At 37.0% G+C, this 20,945-nt stretch overlaps 1 protein-coding gene across 1 annotated transcript in view; it reads left to right on the forward strand.

Moving 5' to 3' along the window:
- The window catches only part of LOC141338150 (glutamate receptor-interacting protein 2-like), a 163,246-nt gene that overhangs the window by 95,771 nt on the left and 46,530 nt on the right, over positions 1 to 20,945 (forward strand). Inside the window, exons 2-3 of the mRNA XM_073843708.1 lie at positions 16,369 to 16,449; positions 18,658 to 18,790. Of these exons, the coding sequence (XP_073699809.1) occupies positions 16,369 to 16,449; positions 18,658 to 18,790 (214 nt within the window). The remainder of the gene's footprint in view (positions 1 to 16,368; positions 16,450 to 18,657; positions 18,791 to 20,945) is intronic.

Consider the following 20,945-nt stretch of genomic DNA (forward strand, 5'->3'; position numbering starts at 1 on the left):
CCGCTACACTCAGCCGCTTCTCCTGAAAACGTGTTTGGTAGAGCCATGGGACTTCCTGAGGCAGATGGCGGCGTGGGAGGTGGTGTTAGTGCCGCCTTGAAGGCCTTGATAAGTTCGGTGAGTTGATTTGGTGCGGGTGCTTCTTTGTTGTCCATTTTGTTGTTGTAGGTCTGGTCTTCTGTCACAGCATATAAGGAGGCAGAGACGGAGGCAAGTATAAAACATAAAAGGTGAGTTTATTGACAAACGGTAAGTATATTGCAGCAGGTTTTGAGGTGAGTATTCTTATCTGAGAAGTTCCAATGTCCTGGTAAATAGATCCAACAGAGGTGACAGGGAAACACAGAGTCCAAAACAGTCATGGAGATTCAACGATCATTAGGTATGTGATCTGTAGACCAGACACCAGTGAAATGAACAGTCCAGGTATTTATAGAGGTGTGGTAAGTGGAATCAGGTGTGCAATCAAAAGTCAGGTGACTGGGAACGTGTGTGTGTGTGTCTTCAGGGGTCGTGGTTTGTGGATCTGGCTGTGGTAGGACTCTGACAGTAAGGTGATCTCAAAATGGCCACCTCAACATTTTTTTTTTCCTTACATTACTTTTACTTTTATACTTTAAGTAGTTTTGAAACCAGTACATTTTTACACTTTTTCTTGAGTAAAAAGCTTGAGTTGATATTTCAACTTTTACAGAAGTCTTTTTAAACCCTAGTATCTATACTTCTACCTGAGTAATGAATGTGAATACTTTTGATAAAACTATTAATTTTTTGGCTTATCATGTGTGATCTCAAAATGGCCTCCTTCATGAGGACACCTAATCTGTGTGTTTTTTTTTTTTTTTTTTTTTTTTGATAAAACTTGAATCTCATATGAAAATTAATTTACTTCCATAATTTGAAGGTTTCATAATAGCAGGTGTTAGCAGGATAAAACAATTAATTTTTGCCTGTTCTCAAAATCCTCCATGTGGAGACCCAATCTGTGTAAAACAAAACTGCTTGCTTTATATATTTATTTATTTATATTTAGATTTTTCTGATAAAACTTGAATCTTTATCTCATATTATATGTATGATCAAATGATGATTAATTTAATCCCATTATCAAAAGTTTCATAATAACGAGTGTTAGCAAGATCACCGTCACCAAGCAAAAGTTGTTTTCTTAAAAAGTTTTATCTTTTTCTCATGAATATTTCATATTTATGATCAAGCCATGGTTATTTTAATTCCATGCTTTAAAAAGTGTTATAATAGTGAGAAATTAATTAATTAAATAATTATAATTAAAATTTGCCTGTCATGTGATCTCAAAATGGTTGTCACCATGAGGAGATCCACTCTCTGTAAAACAAAACTATTCTTTCCAGCCTTTTCTGATGTAACTGGAATCTATATCTCATATGAATATCATTGAGCCATTATTAATTTAATTCAGTGATCAAAAGTGTCATAACAGCAGCTGTTAGAGAGATAAAGCGATTCATTTTTAGCTTGTCACATGATCTCAAAATGGCCACCACCATGAAAAGACCCACTTTGTGTTAAAAATAAATAAATAATATTCACGATCAAGCATTGCTTAATTTAATTACATGATTAAAAAAAAGTATCATAATAGCGGATGTTAACAATAATTAATTAATTTTTGGCTTGTCATTTGATCTCAAATTGGCCACCACCATGAGGAGACCAACTCTGTGTAAAACAAAACTTTTCTTTCCAGTTTTTTTCTGATAAAACTGGAATCTTCATCGTAGTGCTTAATTTAATTACATGATAAAAAGTGTCATAATAGCAGGTGTTAGCGATAAAACAATTCATTTTTGACTTGTCATGCGATCTCAAAATGGCCGCCACTACGAGGAGGCCAAAGGTGTGTTTGACTTAACGCAGTGCAGCGCAGATCGATCAGATTGAAGCAGTGCACGCTGGTTAGAAATTTTGTCCGACTTGAGAGAGCGCCAACGGCAGGTGACTGTCACGAGTGGCATCAAAGTACCACGATAGCGATTCGAGACCAGCCGGCTAACTCAGCCGTTGCAATTCATCCAGCACGACTGCAAGAGCTTTGATGACGACACGGCTGTTTCACGATTGGCCAAATACACAGCATGACAATGATCACGTGTGTTTCAGGTTTAATCTAACCTTCTTTTATTCCAATATTGGCCACAAATCTGTGTTTTTAGAACAGCAAAGCTTGTCCTGTAGTCGCAATGTTATATTTAAGTCATGTTTATCATAAAACATGGATGAAAGCATATATATACCCCCACTTTATTAGTATTTAAATAGTATGATGCGCTGTATTTAGTAGTATATAAAAAGTGCTTCTGTTGCTCATGAAAACGTTTCTGAAACGTCTATGTATTTGACAAATATTGCATTTTATTCACTTCATCTGTGATAGAGTATGCAAACACCGCGTGAGCATCACTTCCGAGAGCAGAAAGTGTCCGACTTGTAGTGATGGGAAGTTCGGATCATTTTACCGACTCGGATCTTTGAGTCTCGTTCAGCAAAATGAACAAATCTTTTTTTCGAGTAATTTTGTTCATTTCATTAATTTTACCAAAATATAATTAAAAAGCTACGTGTTACTTTCATAACACATGTACTGCTTATACAAACGTTGATCACACTACAAACAAGACAAAACTATAATGGTATTAGAAACAGAAAAGATTAATTCATTGTTTACCTGGGTCTTCAGTCTATGATTAGCTCCCTCACCTCTATCTGTCTGGGTTTGAGTCGTTCGTTCATCACGTGACAGCCCCATAAGCTTTACCTATGCTGCCTGAGCCGGAAAGAGGATTGATTAGTTCATCTCTGGAGTCTTCGGGTTCGAGTCGTTCGTTCATCACGTGACAGCCCCATAAGTTTAACCTATGCTGCCTGAGCCGGAAACAGAATTGATTAGTTCATCTCTCGAGTCCTCGGGTTTGAGTCGTTTGTTCATAGTTGCGCAATTGCGCATGTGCGACTGAACGAATCACTCCCCGAGATGACTCGTTCTTCCCGAGTCACATTAAAGATTCGTTCAAAATGAACGAATCGTTCAAGAACGACCCATCACTACCGACTTGACATTGACATTTTCAACTCCGCCCCTGACTGCAACCGGCTGATCTCGTTGACCGTCGTCTGTAGCCGCAGTTCAAGTTGAACACCCCTAATCTCTCTGTGTAAAACAAAACTTTTCTTTCCAGATTTTTCTGATAAATCATAATAGCAGGTGTTAGCGATAAAGCAATTCATTTTTGGCTTGTCATGTGATCTCAAAATGGCCACCACCATGAGGAGATCAACTCTGCTGAAAAAACAGCATATGCTGGTTAGGTATGTTTTGGTGCTGTGATGCTGGTTTTAGCTGGTTAATGCTGGTCCTTTGCTGGTTTATGCTGGTCCATTGCTGGTTTATGCTGGTCCTTTGCTGGTCCTTTGCTGGTTAATGCTGGTCCTTTGCTGGTTAGTGCTGGTCCTTTGCTGGTTTATTAACCAGCTAAAACCAGCATTCCAGCACCAAAACATACCTAACCAGCATATGCTGTTTTTTTCAGCAGGGAGAACTTTTCTTTCCAGCTTTTTCTGATAAAACTGATAAAAAGTGTCATAATAGCAGGTGTTAGTGATAAAACAATTAATTTTTTGGCTTGTCATGTGATCTCAAAATGACCACCACCATGAGGAGACCAACTCTGTGTAAAACAGAAATTTTCTTTCCAGCTTTTTCTGATAAAACTGGCATCTTCATCGCTGTGCTTAATTTAACTACATGATAAAAAGTGTCATAATAGCAGGTGTTAGCGATAAAACAATTAATTTTTGGCTTGTCATGTGATCCCAAAATGGCCACCACCATGAGGAGACCAACTCTGTGTAAAACAAAACTTTTCTTTTCAGCTTTTTCTGATAAAACTGGAATCGTCATTGCAGTGCTTAATTGAATTACATGATAAAAAGTGTCATAATAGCAGGTGTTAGCGATAAAACAATTAATTTTTGGCTTGTCATGTGATCTCAAAATGGCTGCCACCATGAGGAGGCCAACTCTGTGCAAAACAAAACTTTTCTTTCCAGCTTTTTCTGATAAAACTGGAATCTTTATCACGTAAGTGTAAACGCTCTTATAAATATTTCATCAAGATACTATATATTTCTGTACTTTTGGTCAAACAAAACCAAAACTCACACCATTAGTTAAAAATAATGAATCTTTCATCAGTAACAACACTTTGAAGTTGTAAAAAACACAATTACAGTGATATTTCACCCATGATTTACTCACCCTCAAACCATTCTATGTGTATATGACTTTCTTCTTTTAGACAAATATTTTAGAGTAATATTAAACATGTCCTGGGCTCTTCCAAGCTTTGTAATGGTAATGAATGGCTGTTGAGATTTTAAAGCCCCAAAAAATGCATCTATCCATTATAAAAAGTACTCCACACGGCTCCGGGTGGTTAATAAATGTCTTCTGAAGTGAATTGATGTGTTTGTGTAAGAAAAATATCCATTTTTAAAACTTTATAAACTGTAATCTCTATGCACATATCCGTGTACCCGAGTGGCAGTCCACTCTCTTGTGATTCATTTTTTTTTTTTTTTTGGGTGAACTATCCTTTTAATGTACTTGCATTTTAGTGTTATTATTTATAAAACATTTTCATTTTGCGAAAGTGCGTGCAAACAGCGAGCCCAACATTTGATTGAGCCCAGTGATGCTGAATACCAATGATAACTGCAATCAAATAATCCATCTTTAAGCGCCTCAGTCCACTTGAACAAACAACGATTATGCCAAAAGCCACCTTTCTCCACCGCCCACACAATGGTTTGACAGAACTTCTAATGTGGAAGAGCACAGCGTCCTCCTTCGCTGTCTTTCCTGTGACTAATCTCCCATTTACATCGCTGGCATTTTCAAACCGCTCATTATACTAATTGTGCCTTGTTTGTCCAGATGCTGCTTTGCTTGTTGCGTTGAGTTATTCAGAGGAAAGTGAGTTATGACGATAGAAGGTGGACTAGGTGTAATTATATGTTTTCGAAGTATAACTCTTTAAATAATAATGGGCGTAATCATGGCATATTTGTAGCGCTGTGAATTGCTTCGCAACTGTGGCAAGTAATGACAAGCTTGATGTAAAAAGACAAAGCGAGTGTTAAACGTGCCTTGAATTAGAACTCTGTGTCTCACTCGAAAACCTCAGGGAGAATGATCTATAATTCTTTGCTCAATTAATAACCTGTCTTTAGAAAAAGAAACTCCTGGTGAATATGAAAGAAGCTTTGTGTCAAGGATACAGTGTTCATGGATCTGTGTAATTTTCAGGAATTAATACATTTGGTACTAGCAATGTGTCTTAGTCCTTTCAAGTCCTGGACAGATGTTGTTAACACCACAGGGGTTTGCTTGTACCTCTCCAGCCATCCACTATGTCCTCATGACAGGTTGTTAGCCGTCCGTTTAAATTTGCTGTGAATTATGGTCATGTCCCGAGGGTGGGAATGTATTACATCTCCTGTGGTGCTCGGGAGACAGCCAGAAGGAAGGTTCAGGGGTTAACATGCTGAAATTTGTTCCCTGTTAAACTTCCTACACCCCCGTTGTCAGACGAATAGCGCGAGCTGTCTGACACCACCTTATACCAGTCTAGGAAAGGGAAAAACATGCATCTCCCTCTTTGTCAGGGCAATTTAGACTGTTCTCTTGGAGATTTACAACAGCATTACATCCTGTCACATCAAATAGGTCCCAGCAATTCTTGAAATATGGGAGAAAACATGTCCTGCAATTTTACCTGCTATTAGTTTTGAAGACTTTTCCACTCAATCTCCAGAACTAACGCAAACATAGATACTTTTAAGTGTGTTCAACAGATTAGTCCAAAGTAATATCATAAACTTTTGTTTTTGTAGTTCTCTAGCCTGTTTTGTCCTGTTATCAAAGAAGCAGTGATTTAATTAATATAAATACGAAGTTACAAGAAGTTCCTTTACCACCCAGATAGACCAAGATGTCTGTTAAAGATCTCTTGATCTGGAAAGCATCTGCTGTGTAGAGACGTCTGGCAGGTGTCTTAAGATGTCAGTTTTACATACATTCTAAATCATAAACATCTTAAAGACATCTAATAGACGTCTATTTAACATCTGATAAGAAATGTCCAATAGACGTATTGCAGATGAGCAAACTACGTCTTGCAGATGTAAATGCAGACGTCTTCCAGATGTATGTGTGCTATCCAGGTAGCATCGCAGTTGATTCTGGTCCCTGATAGCACACATACATCTGGGAGACATCTATTTGATGTCTGCATTTACATCTGGAAGACATGTTTTTTTAGAGCGTTTGCTTATCTGCAATACGTCTATTGGATGTTACCTATCAGATGTCAAATAGACGTCTATTAGATGTCTTTAAGATGTTTATGATTTAGATTGTATGTAAAACTGACATCTTTCAGACATCTGTTAGATGTTTGTACACAGCAGATGCTTTCCAGATCAAGAGATCTTTAACAGACAACTTGCAGACGTATGTGTGCTATCTGGGAGTAAGGTTTGATGTTAGCATATTGCTAAACTAATGACTCAGTCCTCTAATATGCAAAGCATGAACACATATTGAGTAAATTGATGCAAATGGGTTCTGGGTTAAAATGATGCCAAGCTACCAATGTGATACAATTCTATGACCCTTATAAAACTTAACCATGGTCTTATTATAGTAAAAATGTAGTAAACATGGTTTTTGGCAGAATGATTACCATTTATACAACCACAGTTTTACTACAAACCATTTTAAAAATGAACCATGGTTTTACTACAAATAAATAAATAAATAAATAAATAGTTACTGGAGTTAAACCATGGTAACCTCAATTTAACCTTGGTTAAGCGTTCCTCTTATTTAACGCATAATTGTTTCCAGTATGGTTTGGTGTTAGCATGCTGCTAAGCTAACAACATAGTACTCTAGAGAGCATAAAATGCCTAGCTGACAGAAATATCAAGCAAAATTGTTTGTTTGCTGCCACTTTTCAGTTTTGCGCCGTCCACCATATTGGATGTACATTTTCTCTAACCTTGTCTACATCCTGGGATAGACTATAATATAAACATAAAATCATAAGGTTGCCACCTACATTTTGAAATGGTGACCTGTCAAATGTTGTCTTGGTAGGCAGCACAATCTAAAATCTTCACTTTTCCTCACTGCAATGCTAATTAGCATGCTTGCTTTGAAAGTCATCCTATTTGTTTAGTCCAAAGCACGTCCGATGCATATTTAAAAGGAACAGCTGTGCACACATGAAAGGACGTGATTGGCAGCTGTGAGGCTTAATGGTGTACTTTAAAGTACTGGTTTGGGTTAATGTACCTGTAAATATTGCTAAGCGCGATTGCATTACATTAAACAAATGGATATTTAAAACAAAACGGTGGCAGGTTGAGTGCTTTCAAAGGCAATTAACCCTTTTGCCAAAAACCCTTCCATCAACATTTAGGCTTTCGGAAAGCCTCAAGAACATAATAACGACAAGGTTTGGATCATTACCCAATTGCAACTGAGTAAGCACTTATTCAAGAAACATCTCTCAGGAATGCTGAACTTAAAATGACCCAACTCCCTAAACCCAAATCGGTCTGAAAAGCTTCCAGTCCCGGTACATTCATGCCCAAGAACCCTAAAAAATTCCACACATCGCCCCATGGTGTCAACATGCATAATGACAATGTCACGTGGTGCCGCTCGCAGGGCAACCTGCATTGGTGTTTGTGCAGACGTGCTTTGATCTAAAATTCTGGTTCCTATTCACCTCCGCATGGTTTCAAAGAATATTAATTTCGGAGGCCGAGACATAAGAGTGGTGAAACCTCACTGCTATGATGTTCCCAAACACTCGCCCCCACCGGTATGGTTTCAGCTTCCAGAGAGCGTCTCTGAGGGAGACCCTGGATGATTACAGTAGTTAGTGTGACAGTGTTTTAAAAGCCTTTTCCACGTTTAAACAACTGCTGCAATTTCATAGTCATGACATATATACGGGTGTTAGCAGTCAGATTTTTCTTTTCTCTTCTAAATTATATCCTTGGCCTTTGAGTGTTGTCATTTAGAATGTGAACTTTATTCGATGCTCATGTCCAGTGTAGATGTGGTGTAACTGTAGGTTGTTTCTGGTTGCCAATCAATCTTGAAACTCAAGGCTTGAATTTTTTTAACTCTATGTGAATGGCCCCTTGTTTGTTTTGCACCAAAGAGTTTCCTTTTATCACTCGCTGTGTTTCCATCACCCTGTTTTTATGCACATTTTGAAGTATCTCATTAGAAACGAGTGAAGTAAACACTAAATTTCGAAAGAAAATCCCTTCATTTTTTGACTGGTGCGAATAATGGGTGATGGAAACATTCAGCGACTTGGAAAGACTTGGAAAAGCATAACCTGACTAACCAGCGAACCGATCTTGTTGCACAGCATTTCAAATATTTTTATGATCATTCTTAAATGCCCGAGCAAAGTCGTCAAAGTATTTGTTTATAGTCGCCTCCAGAAACCATCTTACATGACTCCCAGACAGCAGGCATCCACCTCCAAAAAGTAATGACCACATTTATTGTGTTTCATCTGGTTGTAAATGTATTATATATATGAACATGAATATATTCAGTGGCTTCTCCTACATTGCTTAGTGATATATAGTGCCAGTTTATCAGGAAGTGATGATTTTTTTCTCTTTGACTAGGATGGAAATGGTGCTTATTTGCAAATGTTTAATGCAATATTCCAGTTTTGCGCATAAGTTAAATTAGCAACTTCGGATGGAAACCAATGCCAATCGATGTCAAACGTGGTTCAAAAGAACATTTAATTTTGGAAGCCGGGACCATTTGCAGTTAATTTGCTCACCATCCGAGATGTAGGTGACTTTTTTCTTCATAAGAACAACAGTAAAGACGTGTTTAGCTGAAACCGTTGCTCTTGTGATGCATGGCTACCAGCACTTTGAAATTCAAAAAAGCATATCAGGCAACACAAAATTAACACCCATGGCTCCTGTTGATATATTGAGGTCTTATGAAGTGAAACAATCAGCTTGTGCAAGAAACTGCCCACTACCCTGCTGAAAAAAAACAAAAACAAAAAAACAGCTACAATCACCATAAGCTGGTTGGCTGCTTTTAGCTGGTCATCCAGCTTAGTCAGAACTGGTCAGCAGGCTGGTTTTAAAAGGGTTTTGACCACTTCTGTAGCTGGTCAGGCTGGTCTTAGATGGTCAGGCTGGGAGACCGGCTGGCCAACCAATTAAAACCAGCTTGACCAGCTAAAACCAGTCACCAGTTTAGGCTGGTTTTAGCTGTTTTCTTTCCTTGAAGGGTATTTACAAAGTTACCTGCAATCCAGAGCCTTAGGCAAACAACAAAGTCCAAACTGGTTCTTTCATACAGTCTGTTTCAATGAATTGGTTCAAACAACCGAGTCACCAGATCGCTTACATAGCCATTGAACAGCGTCTTGTACAGTATAAGCAAATGTCTTCGTCAACTCACCTTTTTACATAAACCATGAGAAACCTTTAAAAAACTTTTAAACAAACCTTAAAAAATTTTACACCTTCATTCAAGTGCTAGGTTCATCTGTCTTCAGTCTGAGTCTGAACTGTTTCCTCAGTTGAGTGACTGATGGTAGTCCTGGAGCACTGAATGAATTGCCAAAAAACCAGCATCCTAAGATCATATTGTTTTTTTGAGTTGGAGTGACTGTCTGAAAGTGAGTTTTGATTGAGTAACTTGTAGATCTGTGCTGCTCAAGCCATGAAGTTTTTCAGACAGTTCAGTCCATTTTGGTAAACTGGTTCATTCAGGTCACTAAAAAGAACCGGTTAAAAAGAATGATTCGTTCATGAACAAGACATCACTCTGGGCTGTTTGCTTGAGGCTGTAGATTACAGGTAATAATGTTATTAATGTAAATAATGTTCACTTTTTTTGCACAGACCGATTGTTTCACTTCACAAGACCTCAATATATTGTCAGGATTTAGGGGTTAATTTTATATTGCATGTATATTTTTTAGAGTCTTAAAGTGTTGGTAGCTGCTGACTTGCATTTTATGAATCAACAAGGACCACAATTCATTTTTGGTCAATTATTCCTCATTTTTTTATTGCAACAATGAGTTCTAAATGGCTTCTTCTGTTAGTTTTGTTCCATAGTTTCCTCGCATCGTTGATCAGCCAAGAAGATGACGTCATGTGATCAATTGTACGAGAAAGCCTTTGTATGTAAATGTGGTTGAGGATGTGCATTGAGTTTCCAAGATTAGTTACTATTGCATGTGTGCGTTTTGTTGCTTTTTCTTGGGAAGTTTGAATGTGTGAGGTGTGTGTTTGCAATCAGTGCGTGTAGCACATATCACCCAAGTTGCAGGTTCCTTTCCTGGGTGAAGCTTCTGGCTGTTTGGTGCTGATAATGGGGAGTAATTACTGGAGGACATGTGGAGTTTAAACAAAGAGAGACTCGAGCTCTCTCAGATTATAGCTACCGTATCTTCAGCTTAATTAGAGCCATTCATTTGAGCAGTTTACTTTAAAAACGATTCGTTAAACGGCGTTCTCGCTGAATAGCCTGCATTCACAATAGTCTTTGAATACAACAGTAGGTGGATCATGATGCATATTGTTATAGTAATTTAGTATTGTGTTCTATAATGAGAATGTATTAGTAGTGTTTGCTAATGCAAGCTTGACTAATATTACAGCTCATACCCATTTTATTTTATTTTATTTTATTTTATGCTTCAGATTTCATTCCAGGTTCTTGAGGTTAAGCAAAGATTATTTTATTCACCTATTTTAGTGCAGTGGCACTTCGGTGCATGACAAAAACAGATGACTCGGTGCTTTGCGAGCTAGGTACCCGTCACAGCTAAATCGCTTCCTTTGATAGGTGACTCGTGAAGGTTTCCAAAACCCTCGAGCGAGCGGATTAGACGAATGCTGCTCATCACAGTGAATGCCGATACGCTGGAGTTTTCTGCCGGCTGGGAGGGAGTTTCGTTGGTTTGGTCTTGTGCTAGAGCTGGAGGCTAATCCCACCGTTGAGCCCTGTCAGTAATAGCTTTCACAAATACAACAATAAACACTTTAGATTGCTCCCCGCAGACTGTCCTCGCATTCTCATGAAGGCATGTACATTTTTTAGCACTTGTCTGGTCTCATTCTGTCCTCCTTTGGCGAGTGGCACAAGGTATTTAATTCCGTTTTTATTTGGTTTGGTCACACAACATGTCACACGAGGGAATTCACGACTGCAGGAGCTTGAATGTATTACTGCATCATGTCCTAATGATGTTGTGTTTTGAGGCGTGCAGTTCAGCGAAAAACAGTCAAAGTCAAAACAGAACAGGCTTAGCTGAATGATGGTATTTAGTTGTGTTTTCTAAGGCTTAAGTGTTAAATTTTGGCACACAACTATTTGTAAAAAAATATAGAAGAGACTGACATTATAAAAGGTAATAAAACAATCTAGAGATCTGAATATAAATGAGATTTGAGGGTTGGCTTCTTCAACGTGCACAATTAAGCATAAAAGCAGTGAGCTAAGCATGCTAAAAACTCCCTAGAAACCTGTAAAAAAGTATAGTATTGTGCTAATCATGCTAAACACTCTCCAGAAACCTATAAAAGCGGTATAGCAATGTGCTAATCATACCAAAACAATCCTACAGAAACCCATAAAAGCAGTATAGTAATGTGCTAATTATGCTAGAACTCCTCACAAACCCATAAAAGTAGTATTGTAATGTGTTAATCATGCAAAACTCCATTGCAAACCCATAAAACTGTGCTAATCATGCTAAAAATGAATCAGAAACCCATAAAAGCAGTAATATGCTAATCATGCTAAAACACTGTTATAATGCTAAAACGATCCAAAAACCACAAAAGCAGTAATGTGTTAATAATGTGTTAATAAAAAATAAAAAAAAGAAAACCATAAAAGCATTATAGTAATTTGTTAATCATGCTAAAACTCCTCAGAAACCCAAATCAATATAGTAATGTGCTAATCATGTTCAAAAATCTTCAGAAAGCCATAAAAGCAAGGTAGTAATGCGCTAATCATGCTAAAACCCATCGGAAACCCATACATTAGTGGTAACCATGCTAATAACCCATCGGAAACCCATAAAATAGTGCTAATCATGCTGAAATCTAAAAGCAGTAATATGTTAATCATGCTAAAACAATGCTAATCATGCTAAAAACTACTCAGAAACCCATGAAAGCAATAATGTGCTAATAATTCTAAAAACCCAGAAAACAATAACAGTATTGCAGAAATGTGTTAATCATGCTAAAAGGTGCTGAATAACTAATAAAACCAGTATAGTAATGTGCTAATAATGCTAAAACACCTCAGCGACTCATAAAACAGTGCTAATCATGCTAAAAACTCTCCAGAAACCCATGAAAGTAGTATAGTAATGTGCTAATCATGCTAAAACCCCTTGGAAACCCATAAAACAGTGATGTGCTAATCATGCTAAAAACTCTTCAGAAACCCATAAAAGTAGTATAGCATTGCGTTAATCATGCTAAAAGCCCTCAGCAACCCACAAAACAGTCAAATAATGTGCTAATCATGCTAAAACCTGTCAGAAAACCATAAAAACAGTAATAGGCTAAAACCCCTATAGAACACATTTACAATATGCTAAATCCCTCAGAGACCCATAAAACTGTGCTAATCATGCTAAAACCCACCAGAAACCTTAAAAAGTGCTAATCATGCAAAACTCTCCAGAAACCCATAAAAGTAGTATAGCAATGCACTAATCTTGCTAAAAATCATCGGAAGCCCATAAAACAGTAATGTGCTAATTATGCTAAAAACTAATCAGAAAACCATAAAAGAAGTAATGTGCTAAATGTTAATCATGCTACAAATCCCTCAGAAAACCATCAGAAAAGCAGTAATCGTCTAAAACTCCCATCAGAACACCTTTACAATATGCTAAATAATTAATCAATTCCTGAAAGCAGTACCTGAGATCATCATTGCCAGAGTATACTGTTGTTTCAGCTGCAATGTTTTAGAAATAGTAGTTTCTTACAGCATAATAACATGCTAAAACCCATTAGAACTCCCAAACAGCTAACAGCAAGAAGCTAGTCATGTTAGAAACCCTCAGAAAATAACAACCACATACAAATATGCTAAACAAGCTAAAGCTCCTCAGAACACCCTAACAAAAGCCTAACAACATGCAGAAACCTATCAGAACGTGCAAACAACCATGTAGCAATGTGCTAATCATGCTAAAACCCCTTTAGAACATCCAACACACATTTTTTTCTTATCTGCTAAATGCCTATAGAACGCTTCCTATAAGTTTAGCTCCACACTCTGAAAAAATTAAACATCTATATTGTAACATGTTATTGTAACAAGCTGATATTGTTTGGTTTACTAAATAGGTTGCTCTTCTTTTCAATAATGATTTCATTTTGAAGAAAACTTGTTACAAGGTTGTATCATGATCAGTTGAGAAGTAGAAGTTTCTGGCCTTCACTGTAAAAAATTTGCTGTAGTTCTGCAGCTGGTTGCCAGTAACTTACTGTAGATTTTTAATTTATGTTATTTACTGGCAACAGTTTGTTCAAAGTTAAATGAACATTAAACATTAACAAGTCTTTGTCTTTACAGAATAAAACTATAAAATAACAACCTACTGCAAAGCATTCTGGGAACCAGAAACCTTCATCAACCTTTTTCTGTTTTTTTTTTCCTTCAGATTTTGGTTCCCAGAATGCTTTGCATGAGGCTGTTATTTTAGTTTTATTCTGTAAAGATAAAGACTTGTTAATGTTTAATGTTCAATTAACTTTGAACAAACTGTTGCCAGTAAATAGCATAAATTAAAATCTACAGTAAGTTACTGGCAACCAGCTGCCAGTAATACTGTAATTTCTACAGATTTTGTTTACAGTGTTCATATCAGCTTGCACTATGTATTATGGACAAGCATCTGCTATCAAGTAATAAGAAAATATTGTAACTGCCGCTGGAACACTTTTATCTCCTGACAACAAACCCTTACCGCCTCACGCAGCATAATTCCAGTCAGGCGATGGTATCTTAGATGCTGCCAGATTCTTCATTCACTGCAGGTTCCCTTCATCGTAATGAACTTGTGAGTTTCTGTTTGTACAATATTACATATTTCACCTCAAAATTAAAGTTTTGTCATCATTTGCTCATCATCATCATTTTAAATCCTGTGACTGACTTTCTTTAGTGAAACAAAAAAGGAGATGTTTAGTAGATTGTTCAAGCTGCACTTTTCAATAAAAATAAAATGATGTATAATATATACATTTAGTGAACTGCATTATTTTTTTAATATTTTCAAACCATATATTTTTTCATGTTGTCCTTTTTGTAGCTTGACAACCCCAGTTGTTTGTTGTGTGCTCTATTTTGAAAATAGCAGCTTGGAAATTCTTTCTTTCTTTCTTTCTTTCTTTCTTTCTTTCTTTCTTTCTTTCTTTCTTTCTTTCTTTCTTTCTTTCTTTCTTTCTTTCTTTCTTTCTTTCTTTCCTTCCTTCCTTCCTTCCTTTCTCCCTTCCTTCCTTCCTTTAATGTTTTTTTAATGTTTTTTTATGTAAGCATTTTGTGCTTACGTTTTTGTTTTGGTTTTGGTCCATTTTGTGAGTTTTTGTTGTGTTTATGTAGTTTCATTTTCTGTTTTGTTTTGTCTTTTGCTTTTGATTTTTGTTTGTTTTGCTTGAGGTTTTTTGCTTGTTGTTTTGTGTTATGGTTGTTTTTGTTGTTTTGTTTTGTTTCATTTTGTTTTATTTTGTGTGTTCTGTTTTGTCTTTAGTTTTTGTTGTTTTGTTTATTTTGTTTTTGTGTTTCATTTTGGTTGTGGTTGTGTTTTTGTTTTTTATTTTGTTTTGTTGTGTTGCTTGATTTTGTTTTTGTTCTGTTTCATTTTTGCTTTGTTGTGTGTTTTGCTTTGGTTGTTTTTGCTTGATTTGTTTGTTTTGTCTTTTGTTTTGTTTCATTTCATTTAATTTTGTTTTGTCTTTTGTTTTGTTTCATTTCATTTAATTTTGTTTTGTCTTGTTTTGTTTCATTTTGTAGTTTTTTGTGTTTGTTTTGGTTGTGTGTTTTTTGTTTTTGTTATTTTGTTTCAGTTTGTGTTTTTTGTTTTGGTTAAGTTTTTAATTGTGTCTTTTATTTTTGTTGTTTTGTTTCATTACGTTTTTTATTTTGTGTGTTTTGGTTGTTTTTCATTTGTCTTTTGTTTATGTTGTTTTGTTTCATTTTTTATTGTTGTTTTGTTTTTTGTTTTTGTTTTTTGCTTAATTTTGTGTTTTGTTTTGGTTGTGTGTTTTGTTTTGTTTCGTTTTATTTCATTTCATTTTGTTTTTTTTTGTTTTGTTTCTGTTTTTTTATTATTATTTTTATTATTATCTATGTTGGTGTCCCCTGCACACCTAAAGAACTCTATGCAACTAAAATATTATGTCTCCCGCTTATAAATATCCCAGAAAAAATAAAGTTATACTAGTTTGGATTGACATATGAGGGGGAGTATTTTTAGATGAAGTATTCCTTAAAGACTTTTCTTTGATTTAAAGGAAACTCACAAGCAAAAGTGTATGAGCTTATTAGTATCATCATAACAATGGTGGCAACAGGTGTTACCTTCTTTCAGCTGAATACATTAATAGTGTTTGTCCTGCTGGCGTGAAAAGATGAAGTGAATTGTGCCAAGCGTAAGGAAGCTCCAGAGACGCTAAGCTCTGATGAGCCCAGCGCACAAGGGGAAAATCCTAATTTATGTAGAAACTTTGAAGAAATTAAAACTATGCTGCTCATGAATATTTTATCCACTCCAAATGAAGCAAGTGCGCTCAGGCATTCGGCTTGACAGAAAACAATCCAAAAGACGTTTGTCACACAAATGTTTCCTATGAAGAATGATTGTGTTTTTGTGATTATTACTGTCAATAGATGACAGAAGTTCTCATTAGCATGTCTCTGGATGCTAATACTCAGTGCAGTCAAAGAGACACAGTTCATCTGTCTATAAATGCAGAGATGATAGAGGTGATAGAGAGAGAGAGATTATGATTAACATATAATAACTAAACTATAAATAAATATAATATGAAATATAACCCATACAGGTTATGTGGGATTCACTCACCAGTAGTGTTTTAAATAAAAGAACATAATTTCTTTGACAGCAGCTGGCGTAATTTTTCACAGTCACATTTATGGTGGACTGTTCTCTCTGAGGTCTTTTAATTGATTGCATGTCTCTCGCCCTGCAGATGATGGGCCGTACTCTAAGGGGAACAAGGACTCGACGGGGCCAGACAACTCGCTCACATCCAGAAGACAAAGCATCCCAGGTACGCCTGACTCTCTTTCTGTGCCGTCTGTTTGTGCCCACACAAATCCTCCCAGCAAGAGCTAGTCGCTCCGCTCCTTCAGCATCTTTTGATCTTGGGGATCGTGTCTGTCTCTCCCCATTGGGGATGTTTGAGTTCTTCTTGCCACATTGGTTTGGATGGCTGTTTGAGATGGAGAACACTGGGGGTTTGAGGGTGTTTTTACAGCTTTATCCAGATGTTTCCTGCGGTTCTCGAGAAGTGTCTGAGTCATTCTGCTTGCTGCAAGCACTTGCTGATCCAAGACCTCTTTCTTCTTTAAAACTAATTGGATTAGCTGAGTCAACTCAAAGTGTGACTTTGGAAAAGTTTCAAAATGACGTCTTAAAAGCAGAACAGAATTTTTCAAAGGTTATGTTACTTCTGACTTTATTATATGACTATATTTTAATTTCATTTAACCATTTTTTTTTCTTTTTCCTATTTTTTTTTTTTTTAATTAAACTTACTGTAACTTTTCATACATGCATATTCATACAAAAACTAATACTTGAGGATAAATAATTTTTAAATTGATTTTTGGAGAAAGAAATATCTTATGTTTTCTATTTAAATATATTTTAATTTCATTATTGTTACTGTTATTCTCCTTTATCAGGGTTGCCAGGTATGAGTAACAAAAATCCCAAAAGTTGCCAAATGACAATATCCCAAATATCAAAACTCATACCTACAGTTGATATTTTACAGTGACTAGGGGTGTTTCCATTACAGATTTGTGCAAAACATTGGTGATATTTTATAAATGTTGATTAAACAGTATTGCGAAATGACGGCGTTTCCATTAGCCCATGTTATGTGACTAAAACTTAATTTTTTCATCTCACGATAAGTCATGGCAACAGATTTTTGTGGGATTTTGGCAATATTTAATCAAATGTGACCTGTAAATGCGAATAAAAAAAAGTTTACATTGCTGTTTTGCGAAATTTTCCTTTTTCGAATTGCCTGAAAAACCACCTCATGCGAGCACAAAAACTTTTTTTGCAATATATGGGAGTTTTTGCACAATCGACACGTTTGCATTAGCCATATTTTCAATTTTCTGTTTCATTTTGCGCAGATTAAGGGGTAATGAAAATGTAGCTAAAAATCTGTTGCCATGACTTATCGCGAGAAGAAAAAAAAAAAGTTTTAGTCGCATAACATCGATTAATGAAAACGCTGTCATTTCGTAATACTTTTTAATCAACCTTTATAAAATTTCGACAAAGTTTTGCCCAAATTTGTAATGGAAACATGCCTACTGTCACATGTATGTTCTGTTTTGGTTTAGTTTCTGTTTGCCCTTATTTGGTTCTGTTCCTTTTCTCATTACTCAATCATTAATTAGCCCCACACCTGTTTCTGTTCTCCCTGATTACATTCCTGTGTTTATAAGCCTGGTGTTTTCCTCAGTTCTGTTGTCTTGCGTTAATGTTATGGTGTTTTATTGTTACTTCTACGTTTCTGCTTGATTTAAAGTCTTTATTTTGGATTATATCTTCTCCTGGTTCTTCGTCCCCTTCCAGCCCATTATAGACATGGCATTTTCACTGTCCCACAATATAAAAATAAATATAATTAATATTATATTTATTAATATTAATTGTATAATATAATATAATATAATGTTACCAAAATGTAACATATTGGCAGATTCTTAACTGATATTACAGGAAGTTTGAATAGACTAGCTGACTAGCTGATTGTGTGCGAATGGTCCATTGCATTTTTACTTGAGGAAAAGATTGTAGTTCCAATCTGTTCACATTTAAACCCACACAGGCATTGGCGTGATTAGATTAGACTCTGTGAGAGATTTTGTGACACAGTTGGATTCCAGAGAAAAGTGTAGCATCCCAATTTCTGCTCCACTACTGGCTTGTGATAGATGTTTTCTTTCATGTGCCTCTTGGTTTGGCTTTTCTGTTTAAGAATTCATATAGTCACAGCATGAATTGAAGATTAGTGTAAGTTAGTTGTGGTGTAACATTTTAAAACAATCTGGAGCATTCTTGACATTGAGAATTCATAACATTTCTCATCTTTAGTTAGATGGGAGTAAATGCAGCTCATTTGCATATTCAATATAATATCTGAGACCATCTGATGATGAGAGGATGAGAGTTGCTTCCGAATATTGTCTCTTATGTGTGTGTGTTTGTCTGTTGTGATTCTGGCATGAAGAGCTGCGTGGGGTTACGCTGGTTGAGCTGATTAAGAAGGAAGGAAGCACTTTAGGTCTCACCATCTCGGGCGGCACAGATAAGGACGGCAAACCACGCGTCTCCAACCTGCGACCGGGCGGACTGGCGGCTAGGTGAGCACTGGAGCTGAAATCAAACATTCATGCTCATTAACTGTATCAGCCAGTCACAGAATGACAACGTGGTCATCTGACATCTCAGAAAAACACCAAAGCAAACAAAATAGCTTAGGCTGCAGTTAGCAGGTAGCTAGCTATAAGCTAAACATATCAACAATTCAAGTACCTTTAGTTAACTTGCTCAGCAAGATTCAAACTCTTAAGGTCATTGCACACTAAGTCCGATTTTTTTTTTTTTTTTTTTTTGTCCGCAATTTTGCATGTAACAAAATAAATATGACCTCATGTTGTGTCAATCACATTTACACACTGCCTCTGAAATATACAGTATGTCACAATAGTGAGTACAACCCTCACATTTCAGAAATCTCTCAAGGGACATTACTATAGAAATGAAACTTGGATATATTTTAGAGTAGTCAATGTGCAGCTTGTATAGCAGTACATTTATTGTACCCTGAAAATTACTCAACATACAGCCATTATTGTTAAAATAGCTGGCATCAAAAGTGAGGATGTTCAACATGGCATCTCATGGCAAAGAACTCTCAGAGGATTTGAGAATTAGAATTGTTGCTCCCAACAAAGATGGCCAAGACTATTAGAGGTTCAGTAACACCCTGAAACCGAGTTACATTACAGTGGTCAGGGTCATACCAAGTTTTTTCCCTGATGGGTTTCATTCGAAACTTGCAGCTCTGGCAAGGGTCAATCAACAAAGTCGAGCACTCGTCAGGTGCAGAACCTGGTTTCAAAAAACAGATGCATGAGTGCTGCCAGCATTGCTTTAAAGCAGTGGTGTCAAACTTAGTTTCCAGTAGCAGCCCTGCAGAGTTTTGTTCCAACCTTGCTCAATTAAGCCTGAAGGACTTGATTAGTTGGATCAGGTGTGTTTAATTAGGGTTGCATCCAAACTCTGCAGGGCCTCCAGGACCAGAGTTCGACACCCCTGCTTTAAAGGTTGCAGAAGTAGAAGGTCAGCTTGTCAGTGCTCAGACCATACGCCGCACACTGCAACAAGTCGGTTTGCATAGACGTCATCCTAGAAGAAAGCTTCATCTGAAGCTGGGTCACAATAAAGCCTGCAAACAGTTTGCTGAAGACAACCTGTCCAAAAGCATGAATTACTGGAACCATGTCCTGTGGTCTGGTAAGACTATAAGATAAACTTTTTTGGCTCAGATGGTGTCTAGCATATGTGGCGATGCCCTGGTGAGGAGTACCAAGAAAATTGTGTCTTGCCTACAGTCAAACATGGTGGTGGTAGCATCATGGTCTGGGGCTGCATGAGTGCTGCTGGAACTGGGGAGCTGCAGTTTATTGCGGGAAACATGGATTCCATTATGCACTGTAAATTCTGAAGCAGAATATGATGCCTTCCCTCCAGAAACTAGGCTGAACAGCAGTTTTCCAACATGATAATGATCCCAAAAGCACCACCAAGATGACAACTGCCTTGCTGAGGAAGCTGAAGGTGATGGGGTGGCCAAATATGTCTCCAGACCTGAACCCTATTAAGAACCTGTGGGGCATCCTCAAGCATAAGGTGGAGAAGCACCATGTGTCTAACATCCAGCAGCTCTGTGAGTAGTGGAAGAGGATCCCAGCAACAACCTGTGCAGCTCTGGTCAATTCCATGCCCAGGATGATTAAGGCAGTGCCAGATAACAATGGTGCTAGGGTAAGGGTGTACTCACTTTTGTTGCCAGCTATTTTGACAATAATGGCTGCATGTTGAGTAATTTTCAGGGCACAATACATCTATACTGCTATACAAGCTGCACATTGACTACTCTAAAATATATCCAGATTTCATTTCTATAGTATTGTCCCTTGAGAAGATATACTAAAATGGTTGCTGAAATGTGTGGGTTGTACTCACTTTTGTGAGATACTGTACATGTAGCTTTGTTACTTAACATTAGCATTACTATTTTTGTGTTATTGATGTCCCTGCTGAAGGTATGTCCTCCCTAGGTATGTTTTAGTGCTGGGATGCTGGTTTTAGCTGGTTTATGCTGTTCCTTTGCTTATTAATACTGGTCCTTTGCTGGTTTATACTGGTCATGTTCCTGGTCAAGTACCAGCATAAACCAGCAATAAACCAGCAAAGGACCAGCATAAACCAGCAAAGGACCAGCAAAGGACC

Source organism: Garra rufa, chromosome 7 (genome assembly GCF_049309525.1).
Source record: "Garra rufa chromosome 7, GarRuf1.0, whole genome shotgun sequence".
Classification (NCBI taxonomy): Eukaryota; Metazoa; Chordata; class Actinopteri; order Cypriniformes; family Cyprinidae; genus Garra; species Garra rufa.